The sequence below is a fragment of the Dipodomys merriami genome, unplaced genomic scaffold, assembly GCF_024711535.1.
Source record: "Dipodomys merriami isolate MVZ:Mamm:240054 unplaced genomic scaffold, mDipMer1.0.p SCAF_27, whole genome shotgun sequence".
Lineage (NCBI taxonomy): Eukaryota > Metazoa > Chordata > Mammalia > Rodentia > Heteromyidae > Dipodomys > Dipodomys merriami.
Window position 1 is genome coordinate 6,097,207 of NW_027204159.1, and position 21,828 is coordinate 6,119,034.

The 21,828-nt window shown below is 37.9% G+C and overlaps 2 protein-coding genes across 2 annotated transcripts in view; one reads left to right on the top strand and one right to left on the bottom strand.

Annotated features, from left to right (window-relative positions):
• The window catches only part of Ctnna1 (catenin alpha 1), a 150,004-nt gene that overhangs the window by 93,706 nt on the left and 34,470 nt on the right, over window positions 1–21,828 (top strand). Inside the window, exons 8-9 of the mRNA XM_070036108.1 lie at window positions 15,180–15,260; window positions 16,419–16,571. Of these exons, the coding sequence (XP_069892209.1) occupies window positions 15,180–15,260; window positions 16,419–16,571 (234 nt within the window). The remainder of the gene's footprint in view (window positions 1–15,179; window positions 15,261–16,418; window positions 16,572–21,828) is intronic.
• Lrrtm2 (leucine rich repeat transmembrane neuronal 2) lies at window positions 1,244–7,629 on the bottom strand. The gene is made up of 2 exons (XM_070036106.1): window positions 6,969–7,629; window positions 1,244–6,628 (listed from the first exon to the last, which is right to left on the bottom strand). Exons 1-2 carry the CDS (start codon window positions 6,970–6,972, stop codon window positions 5,082–5,084), a joined length of 1,551 nt encoding a protein of 516 aa, XP_069892207.1. The 5' UTR covers window positions 6,973–7,629; the 3' UTR covers window positions 1,244–5,081.

Below are 21,828 nucleotides of genomic sequence, written 5' to 3' on the forward strand. Positions count from 1 at the left end.
GAAGGGTGCTATGGCTCAAGTAGTAGAGTGCTGGCCTTGAGCTGAAGAGCTCAGGGACAGCGCCCAGGCCCAGATTCAGGCCCCACAACCGGCAATCAATCAATCAATAAGTGAGGTGAAGCTTTATGTAAGATTTTCAAGACTAAATTGAACAAAAGTTATGTTAATAAGCTTGGTCTCTAACTACATAAAGCATGGGATTTGGTCCTTTTGTGTGATTTAAAACCGTATCACTTATATATCTGCTACTACATTGATTTTAGCTGTAAAATTGTGTGCTGTGCTTCCTGACTCTACACTGGTTTTAGTGGAGGATCCTGATGTGAGAGCTCTCTTAGACTCACTGATCCTAGCACCCCTGGGTTTAGGAAAAGGTTGGCTTTCTTTATTCCTTTGTTTGATATTTCTGTGCTGTGATGGGGCTGGAGAAGAAGGAATTAAATCCTGGCAAGTGTGGCTGTTTATTGGCAGTCAGTTCCTGGACATTAGGACAGTTGCTGCCCAGGCATAGCATCCGGTTTGAAGATATTGATGCCAACTGAAGAACACTAGTTAAGAATCTTTTACTATTCATACCCATGGAACTGTTATCTAGGTAGAATAAGTCATGTAGAGAGCCTAATGGTACCAGCATGGTCAGCACCTGTCAACTTACCAGGAGTGGTGCACTAGTGATGCTAGGATCTATCCCAGCTTATTACTGAAATAGAGGCCAAGTTGCTGTTTACTTGGTGCAATGACCTGGGACCTCCTTTAGAACCCTCTCAGGATGTGATTGTAGTCGATTGTATAGGACTGGGAAAGTCTGAACCCCACCTTCTGTTCAGTTGTTTTTAGGATTCAATAGAAAAAACAGTTTCTTATTCCACATATTTTGTGCCTCTTTTAATCTTTACTTTCCTAGCATAATTAACCTGTCCGTGAATAATAAAAGACAGGTGATGATTAGTTGTCCTTTTTACAGCTTACATATTTGGCATTGTAGAAGGGACATGGTACAAAACAACTTTTTATTTAAGATTTCTTATCTATCATAAATGGCTTTTCAAGTTTCACATGTTCACATTGACAAGTTATCAGGGAAGTTCTGAAAGAAGAGAGACATCCACTTTTTACAGTATACACAATTTTAATAACAAACTTTCTTGTACACTGTACTTTATTACCCTCCCCCCTCCCAAGACACCCTATATAGTAGTATTTCCTTCCCACCCCACCCCACCTCCCACCCCACAGAAAATGGCTCTTAAGGGTGACTGGATACAATATGTTTGGACTGTACTTTGAGTTTCCAGTCTCAGTGTTGATAGATTCACCAAACATTCCATATATCAGACTATTTTTTTTTTAATTCAAGAAAAGGTTAGTTAAAAGGCTGCAGAAGTTTCCAAATGTTTGCCATAGTAGAACAAAGGCTTAAACTGATTTTCTGTTTGTTTTTGGCCATATTCAAATAGCTATCATTTGCCCCTGGTTAGACAGAGAAATATTTAAATTTCTATAAATGACCTAATTGCCTTTTTTTCTTTGTCTTCTTCTTTTCTGTCTCACTTTAACCAATAAGATATGAGAAGTGTGTCCCCAAACACACTTTGGGGACTTTCTGTTGTATTAGGAAAACTGTCATGTAATTTAGCTGTTAAAAATTGATGTTGATACCAGAGAGGTAGGAAGATTTTATATACTTCCCCTCCCTTCCCAGCTCTGTGTGGGAAGTATGAAAATTAGGACTCAGATCTAATGCTGTAACAGGGTTCATTTTTATTAGGAAGATGGAGTCTACTTTTTGGTAACTAGCAATTAGAATAAGCAGTTGGATTTTAGTAGTTATTAAGTCGAGTTGCGAAGTCCATTCAGTTCCATTCATTCAGTTGGTACAGGAATTAACAGACACATCAGAAATTACATTTGTTAGTATGTAGTTTTGGCTTAAAAATTAATGTACTTGCTTTTTGATGCTGGCACTGAACATTCTCAGTTGGGTGTGGATTTGCAAATTTACTAACTCCCACTGTCTTTTGTATTTCCTGGCAAGCTATAGATATGAGTAGAAACAATTGTAAAATCATTCTTGCTTCGTACATAGATATGGTATCATAGTCATCTTTTGCTTTCCTTTTTCCAGAGAGATTATTTTCCTGGTTCTTAATAGTTATTTTCTTCTAATTTTGAAAATGGGTGTGGGAGATGAGGAGGAGAGTGACAAAGAGAATAACCCCACCAAAAAAAACTCAAAAGCCTGACATTGTGACTAGAATCTGCAGTGTTGCTGTGGTGAGCTTCTACCCTGGCCAGTTGGTAAAGGCAGCACAGGTATTTAAGTCTCATTTTCAACCATGTGTTGATACCGAGTCACAAATAGACAACTATGAAATATAACCTGCTTTCTGAAGGCAATTAAAAGGAAATTTGTGCGGAGGATGAAAGGAAAAATTACTAGTTCATATTGTCATTTTTCTCAGCAAACATTACCAAAAACACGGAATATATATGTATATATATGTATATATATGTATATACATATACACACATATACTCTATGTGAGAAAAGTATTCCTTGGTGGCCTTGGCAATGCTCTTCCTCTGAATTACTAAACACCATGCTTTCCACATACATAAGGAGTTTGCCAGTTTGTCTCCTTTAGGATTAATATAGAGATTCCCATCATAGAAGGAAGAGAATATTTCTTATCCTCATATTCACAGTTGAATTAATTTTGGGCAGAGTTATGCAGAGTACTCCTATCTTTCAGGTTGATGGAATCCTGTATCCTCAGAGCTGTATCCTCAGGTGACAAGCTATCTATCACCTGACAAATGGCAGTGGTCAACCTAAAAGATGGGTTGGTAAATTTCTGCTCACTGAGGGCCTCTCATTATGGGAGCTTCCGATTCTAGCCCCATTGTGGGAAAGTAGTGCACTATGCTTTATGCTTGAAAATTAGCATCTGTTTCTGTCTAGGCAAGCCCCAAATCTGTTTTAATAAGAGATGAAATGCTCACCACTCAAGATCAACTGAACAAGGCTGAGGATTTGCCAAACTAATTACTCTCCCTTAAACCTGTAGAGAGCATTTTTAACCATAATTTGTGATCTTGTCTTTAGAAAGTGATATATATATATATATACATACATATATATGTGTGTGTGTATATATGATATATATATCATATATATATATATATATATATTGAGAGGGAGGGAGGGAGAGAGAGAGGTGTAGTTACCCTTTTTGGTATTAAAGGAGAAAAACTACAATTAAGTCTTACTGGTTAAACTAGAGTGATAACATGTTTTCATTTTTCTAGAAAGAAAATACACCCCAAATAAAGGATATAATATTAAGGGACATGTTAAGGAAAGATGTCTCTCTTTTTTATGGTAGTGATTTCCTCTAAGGATTTATGCCTTTTTTCACATACAGTAAGTGACAGTTGTAAAAATGCCTAGTCTTCTAAAATCAAATAATGCTCTACCATCATAGTTGTACCACATATGTAGAATCTTCTTTTATGGGGGAAAATATGTAAGAATTGTGTGTCTAAATCCCAAATATGTCATAGTTTCTCGATGGAAATCATTATTGAAGAAATTGAACACTCATGGTTCTTTCTTGCATGAAAAATGTGGCATCATTGTATTATTATGCAATATTTATATCTATTCTGGAAAGGCTCTCTCTGGTTGGTTTCCAGTGCAGATCCCTGGACCTTGCTTGTTTGGTGTAGATTATATATAATTTAGTTGCCCAGAAAGTTCAGCTAACCTGAGAATCAGGTTTCCAAATCATTCTTTGCTCTTCATCCCTTCACCTCTGTGCTGCCTGCCAGTTACTGCTGTGTGGCAGTATAAGCACGTCAAGTGTTGCACCATAAGAGTCACCTCAGTGATATGTTGGTCCTGCCTCAAAAGGAATCACACAATCTGAATGCGTATTTTTATTGAAAGGGAAAAATCAGTTTTATAAAGTAATTTTTTATGGATCCTTTATAATAATCGGTGTCATGACTTTTGCTACCCAATTATTTTTAATTTGTCTCTTTGAGGTTTAAAGATTTAAAGATAGAAGCTTAAAACTCTTTGTCAAGGCTTATTTAAACATGACAGGAGTGGGAGATGATAGATAACTTTTAGAGGGGTATTTCCTAAACTTGATTGAACATGTTAGGATTGTTTAATTGCCTCAGTTTATCTTTTCTCAAATAATTTCTAACCCTTTACAAATGTAAATAAAGGACTTAGTAAGTTAATCAGTAAAATGGCAATTTAATACATTTAAAAATAGTCAAAATGCCACAAAAATCAACATGTCTATTACAAGTCAGACTAAAGATATATGATCAGTCTTTGTAATTATTCAGTATTGATTTCATTGTAATGAGGCCTTTTTACAATCAGTTGGATTCACTTACTGTTTAAATATGTTAAAGAATTATTTCAGATTATTAGAGTTACATAAAGAATTTTGATTTTGTGATGTGGACCTTGATATCTTCTAGCCCAGGGTGTGTGTGTGGGGGTGGTGGTAAATCTCTGGAAGAAGAGAGTGTTTAATATTTATCAGCCTTTAGCATACATGTACATCTACTTCTCACGCTGGCAGATTATAGATATGTAATAGTAAATAACCAAATTATCATACAAGAGAACTTTGCTGACTCTTTTTAAGCAGAAAGCCAGTTGATATATTGGGTGTAGAGCAATGATCAAACAGGTATTGATCCATATCTGTTTTTGTTCAATAGCTTCTCCCCAAACTGTTTTCAGTAGAAAAACATAGCATATGGAGACCTTAGTATAAATGTTTGCACACAATAATATATAATTACATACATGAAATGTCTTATTTTGAAGCATTTTAGACTTTCCAACAAGAATGCAAATTAATGTGAGCATTACTTCATTTAACACTTAAAATATGGTTTCATTAAAAAAATTAAAAATACTTTAACACTTGAAAAACTAAGTCTCCACTTGGTTTGGCTTAATGTCACCAATGGTAAAAATTAGATAATGTATTTATCCCCTACTATGTAAAATAGGTTACTTATCTGATGTGATTTTTGATGACGAGTAGATATTATACTTCACATTCTTTGTATGGCAGCTGCTGACACTTGCACTGTCCATAACCATTAATGATGATGAAGGGTCCTTCATGGGTGGGTTCATACTCATTATACGGTCCTTGGTCTGACATGTTTGACATATGGAGTCGTGTTTGGGATCGGAGCTGCCTGTGGTTCTGAATCATTGAGCACTGTCTAATTCTTCTTAAAGTGGGAGGGCAGCACTTCCTGGAGATAAACACTATAAAAATAATAAAAAAGAAAGAAAACAATAAAGCCATTGTTCCTGTAATTACTCTCTGAGTAAAGATGGCATTGTCTGGTTCAGGAAAGTGTTCCTCTGTAGTAACTGCTATGCCTGCAGTAGTTGGGATTTCTTTGTCTCCCACATGGTAACTTGATGAGCTTATTCTTTTTGTATATTCAGTGGTTGGATCTCTGTAAGTTGTAGCCATGGCAGTAACAGTGGTTGATAAATTCCAGCAGAGCTGAAATCCATGGACTGCATCTAGAATATCCTCTCCTTGGGTGTGGTCAGGGCTGTGGCATAGGATGGAATGCTCCCACCGACCTTGGAAACTGCCTAACCAGGAGGCCAGAGCACATATTCGGGGGCTGCATTCCCATAGGTTGCCTGAGAGGCCCACAGTTGTGAGGGATCTTAGGGAGCTTAAGATCTTGGAATCAAGACTGTTTAACTTGTTGTTATCCATGAGGAGTATTTTAAGATTAGGCATCGTTTCAAATACTGTCAAGTCGATGGCTTTGATTTCATTTCCAGACAGATCTAGCTTTTCTAAAGTGCTCCAGGTCCACTCCATCCCACATGTCAAGTTGCTAATTTTGTTCCATTGTAAGAAGAGCGTGTGCAGACTGCTTAGCCGGAGGAAATGAGCAAAATTAATCTTTGTCAGCTGGTTGTGCTCTAGGTGAAGCTCTTTCAGTTTGATTAATCCTGCAAATCCATTTCGAGCCAAACTTCGCAAACGATTTGTGCTCAAATCCAGAAACTCCAGACTACGACAGTCCCAGAACAGACGTACTGGGATAGTCCGCAGGGAGTTGGAACGTAAATGCAAGGTCTGCAGCTTCCGAAGGCCATAGAAGAGCTCTGGATGCAGAGATGACAGCTGATTAAAAGACAGGTCCAAATTTTGCAGGTTAATTAGTTGGGTAAAAGTTGTGTTTGGCAAGTAAAATATTTTGTTGGAACTTAAGATCAATTCCTTAAGTTTATATAGTCCTTGGAAAGCATCTTCTTTTACTGTTGAAATTTGATTGTGATCTAAGTGAAGCCAGGTAAGTTGACTGAAGCTGGCAAATTGATCTCTTTCAAGCTCTGTGATATGATTGTGCCTCAGGGACAGGCCCAGAGAGCCCTTGTCTGTGGCGTTTGGCACTGAGTGGAAGCCCTGAGAGTCGCAGTAGAATAGCAGCTTCTCACAGCGGCATTTGGGTGGACATGCCATACCCAGGGCAGGCAGCATTTTAAAAATCATACTCATTGCATATATTGCTGCCAGCATAGGGGCCCCTAATGGCCACTTGAAATGTAAGCCTGCAGAATATGATTTAAGGAAAACAAGAAGATAGGATATGTTTCAGCAGAACATATAGGCTGTTAAAAACAACAACAATAACAACAGAACATTATGATGAAAGATTTCACTGCATAAAACTTACTTTCATTTGCTGCAGAAAAATTAACCTTGTTAGTATGACAGGAGCACAACTTAAACCTTTTGAGAAGCTAAAACATTTCTATCATCAACGATATATGCCTTTGCCTAACCCTCAAAATCCAGACTGACAATGATTTCTCATAAAATGTGATCAGTGGCTTATTTTAAAAGTGTGAGTCCTTGTTGACTGTAAAAAACATAAATTCATCGACTTACCCATTCTTCTGTGCACATTGGAGGCTGCATTCAGTCGAGGTTATTAGACTCAACGCAGTGAGTCTGTAAAAGGCTCTAACATACAGGAGCCTTTGACCAGTTTCCTGTTTTCTGTGTTCCAGGCTTTCCTATTAAAATTGAATCCACCAGGGTGAGTTGTTTTTTTTCCTTAGGATATTCCTCTAGCAAGCATTGGTTTCATTTTCCATGATGTTCAGATTCCCAAAAACAGTTCTGAATGCAAGTTATTAATTTTTTTTCTCCTTGATTGCTGCTGGTCATCAAAGCGTCAGTCTTTCTGTTCTGTAGCCGTTAGTTCTTTTGGTCTTAACTTGTTGATGGCAGATGGGCTGCTTGTTGCAGAGAAGAGCTCCTGGAGCAGCATGAGTGCATTTACTGAAAAGCTTTTCCGAGAAACGGCACAAGAATGGATTTGCTTATGTGCTGCGACCACACAGAACTGTATATAGGCTGACGTCACTGGGTGACGTGTCTTTTGTTTGGGTTTTCCAGAAGCTTTACTGTTAAAAAGCACTGTGCTTTGTAACAGTATTGGGGTCTTGAAAGACCCCCCTCCAAATCCCCCCAGTTACAATAATGCAAGAAAGAAGAACTACTGACTTTAAAACGTTTTGTGTTCCTTCTGTGTAGAAGCAGCAGTGAGGTTGTAATAAAGGCTGCATTCAAGAAGAACCATCTGAACAGTGAGTTGGGCTAGCAGAGTGATGATTTTTAATGCGTGTGAGAGTCAGTGTTGTACTGCTGATTCTCAGAGTGATTATCTAAATGGGCAGAAGCAAGCATGATTGATTTATGAAGTACTGATTTAATGCCAGCCTATATAAGGTAGTGCCGTTGCTGGTAGTTTGGAAAGCTACTCAATTGCTTTGTTAAGATCAAAGTATGACTGTGATTTGCTTTTAGATGTGTTGTTAAACTAAGTGGGCTTAGCTTCTTTGTCATTAAGTGCTTAACATAAAGCAAGAATAAAAGGGTGGGGATTCCAAAAGAAAGCATTTTGCCCTCTTATTTTCCTTTGAGAATTTCAGGGAAACTAAGATGTTTCCTTCTCTGTCCTATTTTATAGCAATGTTTTGTCATTATGTTGATTGAAAAAAATAATGCTGCATTGATCTTTGGATGGCCTATTAGAAGAAAAAGGCAAGTTGGTATTGTCATTTGATACACATGACCCAAGTGCTAAGAGTGGAACAGAGGTGATTTCAGATAAATAATGGAATGTGAGTGGGTTCTAACATGGTTCCTGGTTTTACCTCAGCATTTCAACCTACTTAACTAAAAGTAACAGCTAATAATGGATTGGAGGGTCTATAGCACTGAAATAATAGGGCATTTTCACGCTAGCTCCTACTGGCACCCTTAAGAACTGAATTTTGAGTCTCACACTAGCTCTTGTTGGAATCTTTCTTGTGAATACAAAAGGTCACTTGTACACTGGAATAGGATTTTTACTTTGGTTTGTTTTTGCTTGATTTCACTATCTCCTGATTGGATAGTGCTATCACTTCACAGACTTTGCTTATGAATGAACAACTCCAGGTTAGTGTTGTAAAAATGCTAAAGATGTTTCTAGCATGAGTCAATGCCATGCTTTCAAGCCTACTAATATTAATGCCTTTAATACATGATCTGACTGTATATACCTATTTCCCACCCCCAGCCCCATACCTTTGGCATTTTCCTTAGTTTTGTTTCTGACCTGAGCCAGAAATATACTGTGTCTATAAAACAAGATTTTCTGAGGTTTTCATTTACTGGGAAAGTCTTAAGAAGTCATTACCTTAAGAGGTAAAATTTTTGTGTTTGAATGTGGTACTTGAGGGAGGACTAGAAGACATTAAGCACTGTGTAAAAGTTCTGTGGAAACAATGCAATATAGTTTTGAGTTCTAAAAGTTATCCTAAGGAGCAAGTTTAATTGACAGAAATGCCGGGGAGAGATGTCAGCAAGAATACTCCAAGGGACAGTAGAGACAGGTCTGACATTTGTGAAGGAAGAAGGGAAGGAGACTGGCTCAGTGTAATTCACTGGCTAAGTAGAAGTCTTCAAGCCAAAGTTGCCTGTGAGATTTTGCTCACATCCTGAAGAATGAGTTTTCACTAGCACTTGTACCACCATGTTCCTGTGTGATCCTGCTCAGGAAGGGAGAAGAGAGATGAATCTGTCCTTTTGTAGATGGAGCAATGCCACTGCCCCATTGACCTCAATTCCCTCTATAGTCCATCTCAATAGGCTTGTTATATGGATGAGCTTGTGAAATTTTGTTGCTAGTACAGTTTTCTGTTAAAGTGTGGATCTATCACACTAGGTTTCTGAAATTCATTTGCTAGGATCTTGCCCCCAACGGTTCCCAAAAGAAGAGTCTCAGAGTCTTTTAAAATTTGTTTTTAATGGAAAAGAAATAAGGTGAAGCCTTTTCGTGGTGCATGCTTGTAATCCCAGCATCCCAGAAGCTGAGGCAAGGAGGACCATGAGTTTGAGCCAAGCTTTAGCTTCAAAGCAAGATCCTGTTTCCAAAAATAGCCAACAGCTACCACCATTATATCACCCCTCAGGATGCTGTAAATGTCTTACTGAAGGCAGCCATATTCTGGTGAAAAAACAAAAACTTTAGTGATACAGAAAACAAGTTAAATTCTTTTAGCCACTTTAATTCCTTGGGTGAAAAAGCAGCGAGTCAGTTAGGTTAAGACAACCATAATTAAGAATGAATTGTATGTTAAAAATTATAAAGAAAAAAAAATCTCCTTGCTCTTGGACTCTTAGTTCTTTTGTTCCTTGCCTACTTCTAACATACTAATGAATGGAAACTACCTAAATCGTATTATTCCAGTACTATTATAACAGAATTGTGGGCAAGGAAAGTTGCCCAGAAAAACAGAATGCAGTCATTATTGTTATTTTAAGTAAGAACGATGTCCTGTGTTGCCCAGACTGGCCTTTACTCAAGATCCTCCTGCCTCAGTTTCCTGAATAGCTGAGATTATCGATATTTACTACTATACCCAATAAGTCGTCATCATCTCATGACTTTAGGAAAGTGGGAAGTTGTTTGCTGCATTATAATGTGGAGAGAACATGGTTCTTACTAGGTCAGTAGCTATCTTTCTCACCTGCCTACTTTTTTATTCAAAAAGTTGAAGCTGTTGACCCAAAGAAGATGAAAGCATTTTCGTCTAAATCTGTAGAATAATGCACAATTCCCATTGATGGAAGTTTATACTGTGTTGTCTTTATTCTAGTTTACCTTTATAGATGTCTTCCTTCTTTCCGAAATAAACTGGTTCTTAGGTTTCATCTTAGAGCAGCTTTCTTCTACATATGCCTTTGACATAGATGTCTGCCATCTCTTTCAATTCTCAGTTCTTTAGGTGTTAAGAATAGTTTGAAAGCCAGGTGCAGGTGGTTTGTGTCTGTAATCCCTAGCTACTTGGGAGGCTGAGATCTGAGGATCACAATTCAAAGCCAGCCCAGGCAGGACAGCTCATGAAACTCTCATCTCCTATTAACTGTCAAAAAATCTGCAAGTGTAGCTCAAGGACAGTTGCCAGGCTGGCATCGCCCCCCCCCCCCCCACAAAACAAAACAAAACAAAACAAAAAACAGAGCATAGTTTTAAGTAATATAGTGAGTCAATGTAGCAGGCTTCAGATAATTGTCTACATTCCTCTGTAGAAGTTTGCTTTGAGTATATTGCTAACTGGGGAGAAGCAGACATAAAGATATATAAATAAATGAAATTTTCTCCTTCCATGGTAAATAACTTCATATTTGCTTTATATTAAAAGCCAAATGTTTCTTTAATTGTATGCTGTAAGAATTGTTTCTGTCCAAGGACCAGTGTTGCACCAAAGTGTCCTAGACATGTTAAAACAACAATCATTCACTCATTGAGTGTTAATCTGGGGATTTGAACTCAGGGCCTGGGTGTTATCCCTGAGCAGCTCAAGGCTAGCACTGTGCCATTTGAGCAACAGCTCCATTTCTCAAATTTTTTTGGTAGTTATTTGGAGATCAGAGTATCATGGACTTTCCTGCCCAGGCAGGCTTCAAACCTCACTCCTCAGATCAGCCTCCTGAGTAGCTAAGATTACAAGTATGAGCCTGGCAAACAGATTTATTTGTTTGTTTGTTTGTTTATTTGTGATGGGCCTGAACTCGGCCTGAGTGCTGTCCCTCAGCTCCTCAGCTCAAGACTAGTGCTCTACCACTTGAGCCACAGCACTACTTCTGCCTTTTCTGCTTATGTGGTGCTGAGGACCCGAACCCAGGGCTTCATGCATGCAAGGCAAGCACTTTACCACTGAGCCACCTTCCCAGCCCCAAACAGATCTTTTTGCTGGCAGTCTTGATGGCTGCCTGAAAAAATCTTTTCAGTTTAAAAAAAAAAAAAAAAGCAAAAAGCTAAACCCAAAACAGTAGCATTTAGAGTAGAAGTCCTAGGTTTTGTTGGTCTGACTATGTCCTCTGCTGAAACACTTTTGGATCTTGGTTAGCTTCACACATTCTTTATTGTTTTCTTAGGAAGTCTGGCTTAGCAGATACACATATATCAAAATTAAATGTGAGGGCATACCCTACTCAATGAAATAGAGCCTTTTAATTAGGTAGGAATTGAGGATCACTAATTTTAGTTTGCCCACAACTTCCAGTAAGTCATCAAGTTGAGTATCTGAAGAGCCTAAATCCGTAATACCTGCAAATCTAAAACTTTAAGATAAGTCTATGCAAATATTCAAGAAAATTCTAAAACCAGGAATACTCTGATCCTAAGCATTTTGGACAAGAGATACTCAATGTTCCAGAATTACTTTACCTAACATTGATACCTTTATTTTTGCACAGATAAAACTTACAAATTAAATTTTATTACTTAATTTTAAAAGAAATAGTCTTGTTTTACATATCAGTATGCTTTCTACTTTCATGAAGTTTCATGTGTTGTATATGTATATGCAATAATCCTTGTTATATTTAAGGTGATTGGAACCTTAAAATTATGTAAGTGGTTAGTTACCTAAAAGGTTTATTAAGTAAGTACTTTCTAACTGCAACTCTTGACTAACGAGGCATAAATTTCTATTTCCTGTAGTAAGACAAATTAATTTTTGAGGAAGTTTGGCAAAGACAGTATTAATAGATTCAGAGTGTGGGCTGGCATTGTATCTTTGGGGGGGGGTAAGGTGGGAGCCTGGTGCTTACTAGAGTGGCGCAGTACTGCTGAGTGACACCTCCCTCTCTGTTTTTCACAGGTTATTTTTAGGATAGGAGCTCACATCCCATCTGGCTGTATAGCTGAGCCATGATCTACCTATTATCCCTGGGATCACAAGTACATCCCTGCTCCCCTTCTATGGAGATGGAATTGCATCCATTTTCTACCATGGCTGTCCTGTGACATAGTGATTCTCCTGGTCTCAGCTTCCCATGTAGCTTGAGATGATAGATGTAGCTTGCTTAGCCATGAGTTGGGAAGGGTCTTTCCTGGCCTTGAACTTCCATCCTCCACTTTTTAGCCACCTCCCCTCCTACCTTTGTCCCCCCCCCCCCCCCCAAGCTTGGATTACAAACATAAGCCACTGGCACCCAGCTTGGCATTATATCTTAAAATGAATTTTCCGGTGTGACTAATTTTTGCTGGTGTTAAGTTAAAAAAAAATCCTTCCATCCAAGCTGAGGCAGTCTAAGTTACAGATTGGGGTCGCGTGAGGTCCGTGAACCCAACCTTTGGGATTCAGATTCCATGTATTTTCATGATTCTGAAAGCTGACACTTGAGATGCAGATCCACTACTGGCTTTTTGCTGGTTAATTAGAGATAAGGTCTCATATTTATCTACCTGGGCTGACTTTGAACTGTGATCCTCAGACCTTAGCTTAGTGAGAAGGTAAGATTACCCGCATAAGCCACCAGTGCCCAGTAATCTTGGGTATTGTGATCTTGAGATTTTTCAGTAACTAAGCATCGTTAAGTTGACTTAGTTCTCTTCTGACCCATAGAAGAATAAACCACAGCTTATTTCTGCTGATTGTAATCCTTATACCTGTTGTTAATGACACCTCTATTCAGATCACCACCTGCATGAATATTAGTGGACCATTTAATTTTATTACCAATACACAAGTGCAGGAGGAATTTGAAAGGAATGGGACTGATTTGATTTAATACTGACTATATCAATTCACAGCTTCTGTCATAAGTCCTCTCTTACCTTCTTTCTGTCCTCTGCTAAATAACATCCCTCAATATTTTTTCTTTTCTTCTCTAACATTTCTTAGAGATAAGTGACATTGTTCCCACTTAACAGAAGGTAAGAGATAAAGTGAATAACAAATTACATAAGACACGTAATAAGCACACAGCCACATCTCCCTGTCCCCACTAGTTCACCAGAGATGTCTTAGGTATGTGTATGAACCTATACAAAAATGTCCCAAAGGCACCAAATTCCTTTGTCCATTTGTATTTCTTCTGGGATTATTAAAGTGTTAGAGAAAAAAGGTCACTTTTTTTTTGTGAGAACACATTTTAAGTATAGTTTAGATCTTACTAGATCTCAGCTGTACCTGAGATAATAACTTTTATCTCTTTGCTTTCAAATTGCATGTATTTCATTTGTGTGTAGTTATTGAGGCACCTTCCCAAAAATTAATATGTTCCTTTCTATGTACATTAAGCTTAGCCTGGAAATTCTAAAAATATGATCAAGTAATTTTATAAAGCAGTCTGATTTAAGCTGCATAATATATATTATTAATTCTGATTGGTCATGGTACATCGATTTTAAATTTTACTTTAAAGTCACAGTTTTAGAGCTGGGCACCAGTGGCTCACCTATAATCCCAGCCACTCAGAAGGCTGAGATCTGAGATCTGTGCTTTGAAGCTAACCAGGGCAGAAAGTCTGTGACTCTTATTTCCAATAGACTACTAAAATAGCTGGGAGTGGAGCTCTGACTCAGGTGGTAGAGCACTAGCCTTGATTGAGCAAAAGCAGCTTAGGGACAGTTCCCAGGGCCTTAGTTCAAGTCCAAGGACCTTACAGCCCTCCTCCCCCTCCAGATCTCAGAGATTATCAGTATCATTGTTCTTGCAGTTTACCGGGACTAGTTCAGTAATTAAATTGCTGAATGCTGAACCTTGAGTTAAACTTTTTATCTTTTTAGGGAAAGAGGGTGAGATTGACCCTCTGTTATATAGCCTAGCCTAGCCTGGCCTTAAACTCTAAATACTTCTTCCTTAGCCTCCCAAATGCTGGGATCACAGGTGTACAGGTGTGTATGTACCACCGTACTCAGATTAATTAATGAATTTATTTATTTTGTGCTGGCACTAGTTCTTGAACTCAGGAGGCCTGGGAGCTGTCCCTAGCTTTTTTGCTCATGCTGGCACTCTACTTCTTGAGCCATAGCTCTACTTCTGGCCTTTATGTGGTTAATTGGAGATGAGTCTCATGGACTTTTCCTGCCTAGGTTGGCTTCAAACTATGATCCTTAAAATGTCAAGCCTCTGAGTAGCTAGGATTACAGGCATGAACCACATGTATCCACCAATAAATTTAATTTTTGAGGTTAAATTTTAAGCATAACTTTTTTTGCCAAGTCAGGAAAACAAAAGTTTAAGAGACCAACTTCAGGTGCAAGTTGAGAATCTTGTCTCTTAAAAACAAAAAATAACAAAAAATCCCGTCTCTTGACTTTTCTTATTTTGGCAAAACTTGTCATTTTAGTCATCAGATAATATGGAACCTAACAAACAACAAGCATTAGCTCATGTATTTTTGGTCGATGCTCATGTGAACAAACCCAGGGTGCTATTAGTTGTGTGAAAGTATAGCACATACAGTTATGCAGGTCACATAATACGTGGTAGTGATAATAAATGCTTATGTTGCTTTTTTTGTTTGAAAAGATACTGTGGAGTCTAAGAATTTTTTATTATTAACAGAAGATGCTTTTATGTACAAAATCACTCTGCCCCCACTAGTTTACAACTTTGGGATTGAAAAAAAGTTGTTCTTGTTTGCTTGCTTGTCAAGTTCTAGGGCTTTGTGTATGTTAAGACAAGTGTGAAGCCTTGTTCCCAGCTGAATTGTACTGTTTATCCAATGTTGATTTGAGCTCTATGTAATTACAAAGTATTATTACAGTTTCTTTTAACTAAAGTGTTCATCTCTTTACCTTTTATACAGGCTGGACGTAAAGAAAGAAGTGATGCACTCAATTCTGCAATAGATAAAATGACCAAGAAGACCAGGGACCTGCGGAGACAGGTAAGGTAAAAGAAAGTAGTGATTGCTTTTCTAAGTTCTCAAATTTTTAGTTTTGATTAAAACCCTAATAAATACGAGGCTTATTTTTCATTGAAAGAATAGATTTTAAGTGGCTCTGTGTTTTATTACTTGTAAACTTCATAGTGGTGGGGGACTTGTATTAATAAATATGGTCCCATGGGGATGAACTGAATAAAATGAGCTCTAGCATGAAAAGAGGATGTATAAGAGGAAAGTCAATTTAAGATGACTTGGGGAAATAAGTTCTAAGGATTTTGTTAAATTAGCTCACATACAGAAGACATGAAATTCTAGTTACTTATTTGACTTGCCCTATTCTGAAAATACATTTGCAGTTAGATCCCTTACCTCATTGGGGTAGATGTGTTTCTAATTCAAATATGTTAGTATAGCAATATTTCAGATGCCAAGTTCCATATTAGTAAATATAAACAATCTGTTTATTTAATGATAAATAATTCAGTTAACATTTTGGAATCAAATTGAATTTTAATCTTTAAAAAATTAGGGCTAGGCTTATAAAATAATGTATTAAGGCTTTTGAAGTGAATAATTTAGCCAATTTCCAAGAATTGGTGGAGAACATTTATTGTTAATGTCTGATAATAAGTAAAATTAAATATTGAACATTATCATCATACAATTCCCTTTTGATAAAGCAGTATCAGAAATGGTTAAAAAATAATCTTTAAGTTTGAAGATTCATATTCATACTTTGCTAACCCTTTCAAACAAACTAGAAAGTATTATTTCTTCTCATTTCATTTAAACAATTAGGCTAATTATATACATCCCGAGGCTACGTGCCAGTTCAGTTCAGAGCTGCTTTCTTTTCAGCGTAGTGTTATTCCTTTACGAGTTAGTCCTTAGTGTTGCAATTCCCAAGAATAAAGGATATTTTCTTAAACATTGAGGATCTGTTCTGTGACCACAGTGTAAGCCACTAATTGTATCCACAATCCTTGTTTCTGGTTAAGTAATTGTTCTTACAGGAGGAGGGGTCCTCCTGTAAGTACAGCTAGTGTTTCATAGGCTTCCATTAAAGACAAAGATGTGAACGGGGTGAAGGGTGGAAAAGGAGTATAGGAAACAACTTCTTAGTACAAACAAAAATCACATCACAATTTTAATTCCTAGCTCCGCAAAGCTGTCATGGACCATGTATCAGATTCTTTTCTGGAAACCAATGTTCCACTTTTAGTATTGATTGAAGCTGCAAAAAATGGAAATGAGAAAGAAGTTAAGGAGTATGCTCAAGTTTTTCGTGAACATGCCAACAAGTTGATTGAGGTAAGTATATTTACAGTTTTCTTTTTTTTTTTTTGTTTTGTTTTGTTTTTTTTGGTCGGTCGTGGGGCTTGAACTCTGGGCCTGGGCGCTGTCCCTCAGCTCTTCAGCTCAAGGTGAGCGCTCTACCACTTGACCTACAGCGCCACTTCCGGTTTTCTGGTGGTTTATTGGAGATAGGAGTCTCATGGTCTCTCCTGCCCGGGCTGGCAGGATCCTCAGATCTCAGCCTCCTGAGTAGCTAGGATTATAGGCGTGAGCCACCAGCGCCCAGCATATTTGCAGTTTTCTTAACTGTTAATAACAAAATGTAGTCCCAAGTTTCTGTTACATGATTTAATCAACTAAAAAATTTTAAGGACTCACCTAATATATATAACGTATAAATTGATAGTCTTTATCAGTGGGCATATGTCCCAAACTAGCATTATGTAGATAATTCCTATCTAGAAATGTAAACACCATCACTTAATGGTAATGCAGATAAAAACAGATCATGACAAAAGATTCAAAACGATGGTACAGAAAGTGGTAGCAGCTGAGAACAGGAAATTGAAGTTACACTGCTTGGGCTTGCATCTTGGCACGTTACCTAAGGCTTCTCAATTTCCATTTCTTGTCTTTAAATTTAAAGATTCTGGAAGTGGCACTGTGGCTCAAGCTGGGGGGTGGGGGGGGGTGAGAAGCTCTCTCCTTGAGCTGAAGAGCACAGCCACAGTGCCCAAGCCCAGAGTTCAAGCCCCATGACCGACTACCCCCCAACCCCCACCCCTGCAAAAAAAAATTTAAAGATTCTGGCCCAATGCCAGTTGTTCAGCCTGTAATCAGGAGGCTGAGATCTGAGGTCATGGTTTGAAGCCAGCCCAGGCAGAAAAGTCCCTGTGAGACCCATCTTCCAATTAACCACTCAAAAACTGGAAGTGGAGCTGTGGCTAAAGTGGTAGATTACTAGCCTTGAGCAAAAGAGCTCATGGACAGTGTCCAGGCCCTGAGTTCAAGTCCAGGACCAGCCAAAAGAGGAACCTGGACTGGAGCATGGCTCAAGTGGTAGAAAAACTTGTTTAATGAATACAAGGCTCTCCAATACCACAAAAAGATGATACTTCTGATACCTACCTTGGATCAGAAAAGAAGATGATGTGGGTCAGATGTTTAGCCTTATTGTCAGAGCCTTAGACTCATACAGTCTTCTTATTTTAAAAGTGAAGGAAATGAGCCTTGACATGCTGCTGATTAGATAGATTTATATAGTAAATATCTATGGAAATGGCTGGGTTTTAGTGTGATAAGAAGACAAAATGTTTTGTTATTTAAACTTCTAGATGTCGGTCTTGTACCTCATTTCCTAATTGAATTTATATTGTTTAATTTATTGCTATGTTTTGGTAATGAGGTACATAGTAAACATATATACAAGGTACTTGGTTTTGTAACTGCAGTACAGAAACAGTATTTGGTAGAGATATTCCATAGACCATTTGGTAGATTGGTCTCTATTAAGAACAGAAAATGAGAATTCATGTAAAATGTATGTCTTGTACATTTGGATTTATAGTGACGTGACATTGGAATGTAAAAACATTCCAAAGGAAACATTAAATGTATTACAAATTTTGCATCTAATGTTTTTTGTACATAAATTGAGTGTTATTCTGATCTTAATTATGGATAGAATGCATACGTCAGTCTACTATGCAAGTTAATAACCCTAGTATTTGAGCTAAAATTGGAGAATTTCGTTTGTGTCTCCGTAATTTTGTTCACAGTAGTCACATGACAGCATAAGTTGTAATTTCCAAATGTACAAAGATTGTGTTCAGGAAGCCAGTCTCTTGAAAGCAGCCTATGTATTAGAAACTGTGTTTGAGTGACAAGAATTAAGAACACTGCCAGCCCAGGGCCTTAAGTACCAGCATGATAATGAGCTCAGTGTGGCAGCTAAACAGAGGACAGCCCTTGTCTGCACTGGAGTTGGAGAGTCCTTGATTGGGATCAGTTGTGTTATCCTCAGTCTCCCTTGTCATACTCACAAAGCTGATAACTTGCTGAGTGCCTACTGTATACCAGTAATGGTTACTTTTCCACAGCAGCATTTTTTAGTTAGGGAAACTGGGGCTTAAAAAGGCTGAGTACTTATAAGTTTATTCAACTTTTATTCCTCCAACAATGATGGTTGGGCACTCAAACCTCACTGGTATATATACAACTAACATACACTCAGAAGCACTGGGTGAACCAGTGACTTTTAAAACTTTTTTCTAAGCCAGGCACTGGTGGCTCACACCTGTAATCCTAGCTACTCAGGAGGCTGAGATCTGAGGATTGAAGTTCAAAGCCAGTCCTGGCAGGAAAGTCCATGAAACTCTTTATCTCCAATAAACCACCAGAAAAGCGCTGTAGCTCAAGTGGTAGAGCGCTAGCCTTGAGCTGAAGGGACAGCGCTCAGGCCCAGAGTTCAAACCCCAGGACCAACAAAAAACAAAACAAAACAACAAAGAAAACCAACAATAAAAAAAACTTTGTTCCAGGAGCTTCTCCCAAGTGTATACTTTTTATTTCATTCTGAAAATCAGTAACTAAGGTTTCCCTTAAAAATTAGCTTGTGATATTTCTCATCATTTCTTAGTTCTAACCCCTTTCTCGCATCTTTCCCCTTTCTATGCCTTCCATTCTTATCACCTATCCCATCCTATATATGTATTAAATAATGTGAGTTTTAATTGCTTGAGACATAACCATAGGCTTTGTAGTACCAAACTGCAAACACTTAAGTTGCATTTATAATAATAAAGACCGTAGATATATAATTGCGTATGTCTGAGAAAAGGAAAAGAATTTTTATAATTTGTTTTATATGCCTCAAATTTCTAACTCAAGGCAGAATTTCATTCTTCAGTTAAAGGCTTTTCCCCTCACCATTTTGTGTTACAGTGAAACACTTTGAACTAGAGACTTTATTTTAGCAAAGAAAAAATATTTCATCGTGAGTCATTTGTGAATCTCTTGACTTCATTTCTTTTCATTATTTCTCCTCTAACTGGAATTAAATGTCTCTGGGCCAATTTCAGGTTGGAATACCCTTTTTCCCGGAGATTCAGTAGAAGTAAGAGTGCCACATAACGCTGGCTCACACCTGAAATCCTAGCTACTTAAGAGGCCGAGATCTGAGGATTGCGGTTTGAGGGCCAGCTTGGGCAGGAAAGTCTGTAAGAGTTTTAATCCAATAAACTACTCAGAAGTGGTGCTGTGGCTCAAGTGGTAGAACTGTAGCCTTTAGAAAAAAAAATCTCAGGGACAGCACCCAGGCCTTGTTCAAGCCTCAGGACTGGCATCTAAATACATACATACATACATACATACATACATACATACATACACACATACACACATACATACATACATACATACATACATACATACATACATACATACATACATACATACATACATAAGTAAAGAGTGCTACATGACTTTTGGGCAGGGCTGGTGGCAATAAGCCTCTGACAGACAAGGAGAGGTTTAGAGTCTATGGCCACAGAGGATTATGCCAATTTTTTTTTATAAGGACTGACCCCCTAAAATGTCCCATCTAATCTATACTACTAGAAATTACTGTAGAATCACAGGTTAATTAAGTCATGAGTCCCAACAAGATTACCTGTATTTCAGATGTTAGATACATTTTCGAGGAGGTCCCCAAGCCATTTCTACTCTGACCAAATTGCTGCAAATCTGAGGAATTCCCATGACCCACCTCAAATTTGATAATTAACTAGAACAACTCACAACATTTTATTTTAAAGGTAGGGCCTTTAGTCAGGACCAACCAAGGGAACAACAGTCTGAAAAGTTACCATAAATGCAAAGCTTATATGCCCCTAGTAATAGAATTGGGACATTTCACCCTCCTCACATTGATAATTTGCACTAACAAGGTAGCTCCACCGAATTTAATTTTCTATAGTTTTGTGATATAGGCATAATATATTGACTAATTATTTGATACTCATTCTCCAGTCTCTCTTTCCTCCAAGTAAAACTGACCTCCAAATCCCAATTGTCTAATTATAATGGTTAGCCCCCTATCCTTTATTAGCCTAAAACTATCTTGGTTGGCCATGAATAGCCAATATACTCCCTATAAATGAAATTCCTAAATTTTAAGCAATGTAAGAATCTAGGATAAAAACTAAACAGTTATATAATATATGGTGTCTCCTTTAAAGGTATGTGGAATGTGTAGTTTTCAGGTAGCTTGACTATACAGCCTGGCTTGCTAGAAAACCATAAATGCATGGAAGAGGGAAGGCAGAGCACATTTGTTTTCAGAAGCTTTATGTAGGTTCTTTTTGAGATGGTTCCCACTTTTCTTACCTGGTACCATTTGCTTTGTTTGAGCTTTGTTTCCCCTGGAGTTTCTGCCTTTTTTAAAAAAATATTTTTTTATTTTTTATTGTAAAGATATTATACAGAGGGTTACAGTTACATGAGTAAGGTAATGAGTACACTTCCTATTGAGCATTGTTACCCCCTCCATTGTTTTCCCCCTACCATCCCTTCCCTCCCTACCTTCCCTGAGGTTCTTTTTTTTTTTTTTTTTTTGATTGTGATTAAGTGATTACATAATTTCCCAAATTGCACAGTATTGTGGAATAATGATGCTCATTTAAAGTCACAAGTTCATTCTAACTTTCCTGGAGCAAATTGTCTATCACAGTCTATAACACATAACGGTGTACACATATACACCATACATGTGATCAGCAGCATGGGGATATTGAGATATTTAGTAGTGGTTCGACCAGATGAGTGGGAGTTCTTTGTTTCTTAAGTCCTGTTAGTTTTGTCGTATCACCTAACATTTTGGATTTAGCATCCACTTATCAGGGAGACCATGTAGCGTTTGTCTCTTTGCTCTTGGCTTACCTCGCTCAACATGATTCCTTCTAGCTCCATCCATTTCCCTGCAAATGCCATTATTTTGTCATTTCTAATGGCTGCATAATATTCCGTTGTGTATAGATACCACAATTTTTGGATCCATTCATCTGTGGTGGGGCATCTGTGTTGTTTCCATATCCTAGCTATTGTGAACAGTGCTGCAATAAACATGGAGGTGCACGTGTCCTTGTATATTGGTTCCTGTTGTTCAGGGTAGATGCCTAGAAGTGGTATGACTGGGTCATAAGGGAGGTCAATCTTTATCTTTCTAAGGACCCTCCAGACTGCTTTCCAAAGTGGTTGTATAAGTGTACATTCC